Source organism: Echinops telfairi, unplaced genomic scaffold, assembly GCF_000313985.2.
Source record: "Echinops telfairi isolate 266 unplaced genomic scaffold, ASM31398v2 ScPeMD7_18;HRSCAF=68, whole genome shotgun sequence".
Lineage (NCBI taxonomy): Eukaryota > Metazoa > Chordata > Mammalia > Afrosoricida > Tenrecidae > Echinops > Echinops telfairi.
In genome coordinates this window covers 76,269,902-76,278,643 of record NW_022103915.1, presented here as the reverse complement: position 1 = coordinate 76,278,643, position 8,742 = coordinate 76,269,902, and the positions used below count along the sequence as shown (strand labels likewise).

The window sequence follows — 8,742 nt, the reverse complement described above, 5'->3', positions numbered from 1 at the left end:
TTCCCCTTACTGTTCTGTTCCATGCCCTTAGTGTTTTGCCTAGATGTGGTGGGATCGGATCGTTGTCCCCTGTAGGGTTGTGGGGTCAGTGAGGGATGTCTCATAGTGGGGCCGGCCATGTGGTCTCTATGGATTGGCTGCTCTGAGCAGGAATATCATCCTCAAGGCTTGGTGGGAGTAATTTTATTTTTATATTGTTTCTTCACATTATCAGATCAGTAAGTAAAGGTAATACATGCCAGATAACAACAAATATTATACCATATTAGAGGCCCATGTCTAGATCGTTTTAAGAAAAATGTTTTAAGAAAAACCTTCTTATCTAACTAATAGAATTTGTTGGTAATATGATAATTTCAAAGCCTTAAATGCTGAAATGTTTCAGTCACATCTGATAACAGTTACAACTTTGTTCTTTCAGATACTTTTATTAATGATCCTTTAAATTCCTGTCTTTTAAATATATATCTTATCCTCCAAAACCTTGCTACTGAAGTATCTAAAAGATTTGTATCAGTCATAATCTTTTGTACTAACTTAGAAGAATGAAGTATTTATTGTATTTATAGGATCTTCGAAATCAACTTTATGAATCCTATTATTTAAATTTTATTTCTGCTATTTCAAGAAGTAAACTGGAAGATATTGCAAATGCAGCATTAGCAGCTAGTGCAGTGGCACAAGTAGCCAAGGTAAGCGCTTTTGTTTCTCTGATAACATTATGTTACTGTTCTAAAGTTTGATAGTACTCTGAAACCTGTTGACATAAATTATGTTAATTGACATATTCAAATATTTACTCAAAAGAGTTTTGGGAAGAGTTGTGATCATGTAAATTTACAGATACAACTTGACCTAGACTAAAATTGAAGGAACCTAATCTAAAAAAAGTCAAAAACTCTCCAACTGATGAGCAGACACTGTTTTTGCTTTGAGTTAGCATTTCTGTAATCTTAGCTCAGTTAAAAAAACAGTTTGACAGTTGTGTGTTTTGAATTATCGTAGACAGTGTTTTAACAATGTGATCAGTAAAGTCAGCCTGTCCTTTCTTACTTGAAGACTGTAGAAGCTACTTTGTATCAGAGGGAAAAAAATGCACAGTAAATTAGTAATTTCTAATCATAGCAACTTTTTAGTTGGGCAGAATTCAGTTAATGCAGTGGTTGTCAACCTTCCTAATGCCGCATACAGTTCCTCATGTTGTGGTAACATAAAATTATTTTCCTTGCTACTTCCTAAATGTAATTTTGTTACTGTTATGAATCAGACGACCCATGTGAAAAGGTCATTGGACCCCAAAGGGGTCGCAATCCACAGGTTGAGAACCATTGAGTTAATTAATATAAATTCAAAATAATGTAGAATATATTCTTAGTTAATACCCTGTTGTACCCTGTTCTCCCTGAATTTGGATAAGAAATAAATGAAAATTCAAAGAAACTGTGTAAGTTAAATAAGTCAAATACTTAACAACTGTGCGTTTATTTCACAATTTTTTTCTCTACGCATTAGGTTTTTCATTTTTAAATATAGATGACCGAAACTACTTACTACTTCGAGCTTGATTTGAAGGCTCATGTCTTAATGTTCTTTCTTACTCTTCCAAATTGTATCATTAATGTAACATAAAACATTTTAGTTTTATCCATTTTAATTTTGTTTTCTAAAAATATTACTGATACTTATTATTAATTGCTACACTTGATCATAGCCAAAAGCTAAGATGCTTAATATTAATTGCTTAAATGCTTGTTTTCATTTATTTTTAAAATATTTTTAATTCCTTATTCTTGTCATTTAGGTTATCACCTGGAGTGTACAGTTTTTAGTTCTTGAATGTCACTTTTAAAAGTATTTTTCAAAAAAATAAATAAATAAAAGTATTTTTCACCATTGGAATAAAACTAAACTTACTTAAAACATTATTCTGTTTTTGAATTAATTTGTAAACATTTTCTTTTGTTGCTAGGTTTTTGACCAGTATCTCAATTTTATTACTTTGGAAGATGATATGTTTATATTATGCAATCAAAATAAGGAACTTGTTTCATATCGTGGTAGGTATATAAAGGAATATTGTACTTATTGCTAACAAAATGATTGATGTTCTATAAGAGAGATATGGTAAGCTTGTTTAATACATTCTAAAGCCAGCTTTGTTAACAGCAGTAAAACTATAAAATCATAAAATGACATATTTAAATACACTTTAGTATATATTTAAATGTAGAGTAGCTGTATAAATAACAGTTAAGATTTTTTAAAGCCTATAAAAATACCAACTCAAATGAATCATGGACATATCAGTAATGATAGATGGCAAGAATGCTTATAAATCTGTTTTTGTTCTAAATTTATTTTATTGAGAATATATACACCAAAACATATATCAAATCAGCAGTTTCTCTGTGTACAATTCAGTGATAATGACTACATTGCTGAGTTGTATGCAAACATTCTCCTTTTATTAGTTCTTCCTCCCCCATGAAAATAAATTAACTGGCTCCTAAGATTCTTATCTAATCTTTTGAGTGGCTCTTGTCAATATGATCCCATATCTTGCTGCTGTCAACTTGATTCCAACCCATAGAGATCCTATAGGACAAAGTAAGAACTATCCCTGTGGGTTTACCAGACTGTAACTCATGATTGGAGTAGAAAGCCTTATCTTTTTCCCATAGGCTGGTGGTTTCAAACTGGTGAGCTTGTGGTTAGCAGCCCAATTTATAACCTATCACACCACCAGGGATTCTCATGTAAGGAGTTCTGTAAAATGCATGATGCTCAAAGCAGAGTTTTTATTAATTAGGCTAAACTACTGTTTGGCTTAAGAAGTCTTCAGGGGATGCTTTTGGTTAAATTTTAAAGCTTCTCTCAGGACAATAGTTTCAGTGGTTCATCAATACTCAAGGCTCCAGAAATCTTGAATCCATGAGAATTTGAAATTCTGTTCTGCATTTTATTCCTTTTGATTGAGATTCTACTTCATGAAAATGGCCACTAATGGTAGCCTAGTAGCTGTAGTTTATAACTCAAATAGCAATTCTGTCACCTTTTAGGTCCCTTGATAGCAACTTGCCTGAAAGGTTTACTCATGGCAAAAAAAGACAGTATCTTTGCAATAGGATTCAGTTCACTGACTTTGGGCAAGAACACATTACTTCTCTTATTTTAGTTTTCTGACCTGTAAAATGGAAATAAAGATAGTATTTGTCTCAATTTGGGGGAGAATTAAATGGATTTAATATTTATAAGACTGAGTTTTCTACACCCATGAAGATTTCTAGTCTTAAGTGCATATATTTATAGGTTTAGTATTAAGGTAGCGGGTTGACATTGGACCTCCACTCAAGTTCTCCCTCAATGAAAGAACACTTTGTTCTATTAAACTGGCATTCCATGATGCTCACCTTCCCGACATGATCGCTGAAGACAAGGCTGATGCATAAGCAAATGTGGTGAAGAAAGCTGATGGTGTCTGGCTGTCAAAAGATATAGCGTCTGGGGTCTTAAAGGCTTGAAGGTAAACAAACGGCCAACTAGTTGAGAAACAACAAAGTCCACATGGAAGAAGCACACCAGCCTGTGTGATCATGAGGTGTCGATGGGATCAGGTATCAGGCATTAAAGAACAAAAAGATCATATCATTGTGAATGAGGGGGAGTGCGGGGTAGGGACCCAAAGCCCATCTGTAGGCAACTGGACATCCCTTACAGAATAGTCGCAGGGAAGAGATGAGCCAGTAAGGGTGCAGTGTAGCAATGATGAAACATACAACTTTCCTCTAGATCTTTAATGCTCTTCCCGCCCCCGCCCCCCCACCATCATCCCAATTCAACCTTACAAATCCGAATAGACCAGAGGATGTATACTGGTACAGATAGGAACTTGAAACACAGGGAATCCAGGACAGATGAATCTCAGGACCAATGGTGAGAGTGGCGATACCAGGAAGGTGGAGTAGAAAGGGGGAACCAGTCAAGATCTACATAATTACTCTCCCTGGGGACAGACAACAGAAAAGTGGGTAAGGGGAGACATCAGACAGTGTAAGACTTGAAGAAAAAAATAATAATTTATAAATTATCAAGGGTTCGTGTGAGAGGGGAGCAGGGAGGGAAGGGGAGAAATGAGCTGATACCAAGGGCTCAAGTAGAAAGCAAATGTTTTGAGAATGATGATGGCAACAAATGTGCTTGACACAGTGGGTGGATATATGGATTGTGGTAAGAGTTGTACGAGCCCCCAATAAAATGATTTTTTTAAAAAGATTTATAGTCTTGGAAAAAGGGTCACTATGAGTTGCAGTCAACTTGATGGTAATGACTTTGGTTTGGAGAATATTTGTAAACTGCATAGAAAAGATTCTGGAACACAAAGTACTAACTCAGTTAGCAATAGCTAACATCACAATTTGTCACGATCAGAAGACAGTACGTTTTTGAAGTCATCAGCTACAGCTGTAATGTATAGGCTATGAAACCCACTTGATTCTGGTAGTAGTAGGATTGATAAGTGTTTCATTTTCACAACTGAGATTTGGTATTTATTCAAATGCTATCTAACTGACCTAGAGTTCGTCTTTTTTATTTTGGTAACCTGGGATTAAGGTTAAAATTATCCCACCGCTAACAGCACATTATTGTGTATGCGGAAAATGTTCAAGAAAATTGAATACTATTGAATACTATATAGAGTATATAGGGCATGGTTTAAAATCAGGAAAGTGTATATATATATATACTTAGCAAATATATATATATATATGCTGTATTTTTTCATTATACTTATTCAATATATTTGCTAAGCAAATAATCCACGAAGTTGGAATAAATGAGGAACATGGCATCAGGATAAGAGAAAGATTCATTAACAACCAGCAATGTGCAGATGGCACAACCTTGCTTGCTGAAAGAGAGGAGGACTTGAAGCACTTGATGGAAGATCAAGGATTGCAGCCGTCAGTATGGATTATAGCTCAATGTAAAGAAAACCAAAATTCTCACAACTGAACCAGTAGATAACAACCTGAAACAGGAAAGTTTGAAGTCAAGGATTTTTTTTTTTTGGATCCACAATCAGTGCTCATGGAAACAATAGTCAAGAAATGAAACAACGTATTGCAAGAGGCAAATCTGCAAAAGACCTCTTTAAAGTGTTGAAGATCAATGTTGTCACTTGAGGATTAAGGTATATTTGCTCCAGGCCATGATATTTTCAGTTGCTTCCTATGCATGTAAAACTGGACAATAAATAAGGGAGGCCAAAGAAAAATCGATGCACTTGAATTAAGATGCTGACAGTATTGAAAATACCCTGGCCAGCCAGAGGAACAAACATCTGTCTTGAAAGAAATACAGCCAGAATGCTCCTTAGAAGCAATGATGGCAACGCTTAATCTCACATATTTGGTTAGATGTTCAAACTCCACAATTGTGAGGGTAACACAGGACTGGGCAGTGTTAGATTCTGTTATACATAGGGTCACTGTGAGTCAGAATTGACAAAGTGGTACCAACTACAACATAAAAGATGTGCTCAACTATTCAGTGGAATACATATAGTAACAGCTACTTAAGGATTGAAATATTTTTGGCATGACGATTTCTATGGCTCTTAAATGGGGAGTGTGGTCCGCTAAGAGGCATTTAAAAATGTATAAGGCACTTTGTTTCCACAATTACCAAGACTGTTGCTAACGTTTAGGGGCCAAGGAGTAGAACTCACACTCACCTGGTTATAACTGTTAACCTCTATAAAACACTTTCACAAACACATCCAATCTGGTATTTAACCAGAACAGCTAGATGCCATAGTTACTTGCATTCATAAAGTCATTACATTTAGCTTAAACAAAAACCACTTCAACTACCAGACCAGGTAAGTTTTTGGAAAAATTAATTGATTTTTTTCCACTCACCAACTTTTTGAAGCCACCTTGCATAGATGAAAAGAAATTCATTTAACTTTTAATACAAAAATAATTTGTGATGTTGGTTTTGCCACAATTCATTCATGCCTTTTCTGGCTGTAGCTAGTAGTTTCTTGAGAATGTTTTTTGTGAATAAAAATAAGGAATTAGGGTATTTATTTTCCAGTTTATGCTAGCAAAAATTAGGTCGATTGGCTTTTGTATGTTATTTTGCTTAGTATGACTTTACTGGTATTGATGTATCTTGTTTTGAGGTTGTTTAATTTTGTATGTGTGTAATTTAGGTGACAGTTTATATAGTAAATTAGATTTTCAATCAACAGTCCATATACATGGTGTTCTGTGGCATCAGTTAAATCCATCCAATGTGTCAGTACTATATTTCCACCCCTCCTTCCCATATTTATCTATCTAGTTTTCCCCTTTTTACCTTCTCATCTTTGCCTTTGAGTAAATGTTGACTATTTGTTCTCATAGCTGATTGTTTAAAGGAGCGTATTCCTCATAGGTGTTGTTGCATATTTAATAGGTCAATCTATTCTTTAACTGAAAGGTAACCTCGGGAATAAGTAGTTTAATTTTTAATAAAATCTTATTCTCTTAAACAATTTTGAATACTAGACATATCATCAAACTGCATATTGATTCAAAATTTAGTTAATAACTTTAAGATTTTAGTAAAAGACAAATGTAAAAAGTTTGATATTTTTTTCCCCTCTTATGTCATTTTAGCCATTAACAGGCCAGATATCACAGACACAGAAATGGAGACTGTTATGGACACTATTGTTGACAGCCTCTTTTGCTTTTTTGTTACACTGGGTAAGTAGTCAAATAAATTTGATTGCTTCTTCAAAGTGAATGAATTAACAACTGATGTTAAGTTTATTATGCTGTGATATGATTTTTTTTATCCATCTGGATCTTAATAGGCTTTCTCCAGATTTGAGTAAAATCATAATTCTTCCAATAACATCACATATTCCTCATGAGCATTTGGCAGATCTCTTAGAGGTTCATTTACTTCCTTAGCTCTCTTAGGCAATGGTAACTTTCTAAAACACATACCTGGTTAGAATGGTCTGATGGAGACATAATCTAAGTACCTGCTTCTCAATATTTCACTCAAAATATTGTAAACAACTTCACTAAGTCTGCTGTTTTCTTGCTTGAGCTGTTGCCCTGTAGACTTGCAAACTGGACAGTCCCTTTAGGAGGAAAGCTATTTAAAGTGCATCTCAACCTACATGATTCCTTTATTTGAAGACTTTCATGTTTCACTTATTGCTTCTGATTTCTCTGAATGCTTTCCACGATGCACATATTTTTTTAAATTTAAAAAGCTCATATATGCAACTTATTATTGTTGAATAGATATAATTAATTTTGTGTTTTGCTTTCCCACATGGTCTCCAAAATGTTACTGAATGCTAATTATTTTTCTTGGTGATAACCAAATTTTTTCAGTAAGGACAATTAAATAGCAGTATAAAGACCACTGAAGTGTTACAAACACCTCTATTATGTATGGATTATTAGAAAGTTGTTCTTCAAAGCACACAGTTAAATTAATGCCGTTTTGATACAGAAGGGTGTCAGTACTAATTGATTAAATGAAAAATAGGTGCTCATATATTAAAAATGAACCTAAGATCATCCACATTTAATTTTTAATGGGGATAATTTGGGGGAACTGGAATCAAGGGGTCCCATTTTACACAGGTCTACTGTTGTTTGATGGGAGCCCTGGTAATAGATTGATTACATGTTGTACTGCTAAACTGAAAGGTTGGTGCTTCGAAACCACCATCCACTCTGCAAGAGGAGATGAGATGTACAATCTCAAACTCACAGGGGCAGTTTTGCCTTGCTCTTTAGGGTTACTCTGAATTGGAATTGATAACTAAGGCAGTGAGTTTGGATTTTAAGAATATTATTTGAGTTTATTTTGATAAGCATATATAACTTGCTATCAGAAGAAAACAATGTTTTAAAAAATTCAGATAGTCCTTTTCCAATAGGATACAATGTAACAGCTTTAGCATAGCTGTATTACAATGTTTTGTTTGTTTCATAAGCTTTTCAATGCAATTGGATTTTTTCTGTTGATTTAAAACAGCCTTTGATAAAACACTGAAGTAATGAGAGAGAAATTAAGTTGGTTTGACAATGAATTGAAACCATATTTTAGGAACATTTTACATAATGTGAAGAATGTCTTTTCTATAATGTTTCAAACTATTTTTAAAAAGAAACAGCACTTCCTTGTTAATATGCAAAATGATCAAAATATAACAATTCCAATTGCTAAATTAATTGAGATATCTTCATTCTTTTACTTTTAAGTTACAGATTAAAGTGAATCCTGAGAGTAGAAAGTAACGGTTTTTGTAATGGCCTATAGGAACTCAAAATCTTAAATGTATCCTTTGAATTATCACACTGTTTTTCCTCTCTTACTCCATGAAATTCTCTTTAGAAGGAAAAGTTTATTTCTGGGACTTGATTTTACTTTTGAGATTATAAAACGTGTGTATATATAGTATGTTTGTTTGGTTTGATGTATTTTTTGTTTTTTCATCATTTTATTAGGGGCTCATACAATTCTTATCACAATCCATACACACATCCATTGTGTCAAGCACATATGTACATTTGTTACCATCATCATTCTCAAAACATTTGCCCTCTACCTTAATATTGGCTGCTCATTTTCCCCCTCACTCCCCATTCCTCCCTTCCTCATGAACCCTTCATAATTCATAAATCATTATTATTTTGCCATGTTACACTGTCCAACATCTCCACC

General features: G+C 34.0%; 1 protein-coding gene across 1 annotated transcript in view; it reads left to right on the top strand.

The window, feature by feature from the left end:
* Positions 1-8,742, top strand: part of SCFD1 (sec1 family domain containing 1) — a 106,862-nt gene that overhangs the window by 22,345 nt on the left and 75,775 nt on the right. Inside the window, exons 5-7 of the mRNA XM_045287652.1 lie at positions 570-692; positions 1,970-2,057; positions 6,666-6,755. Coding sequence (XP_045143587.1) covers positions 570-692; positions 1,970-2,057; positions 6,666-6,755 — 301 coding nt within the window. The remainder of the gene's footprint in view (positions 1-569; positions 693-1,969; positions 2,058-6,665; positions 6,756-8,742) is intronic.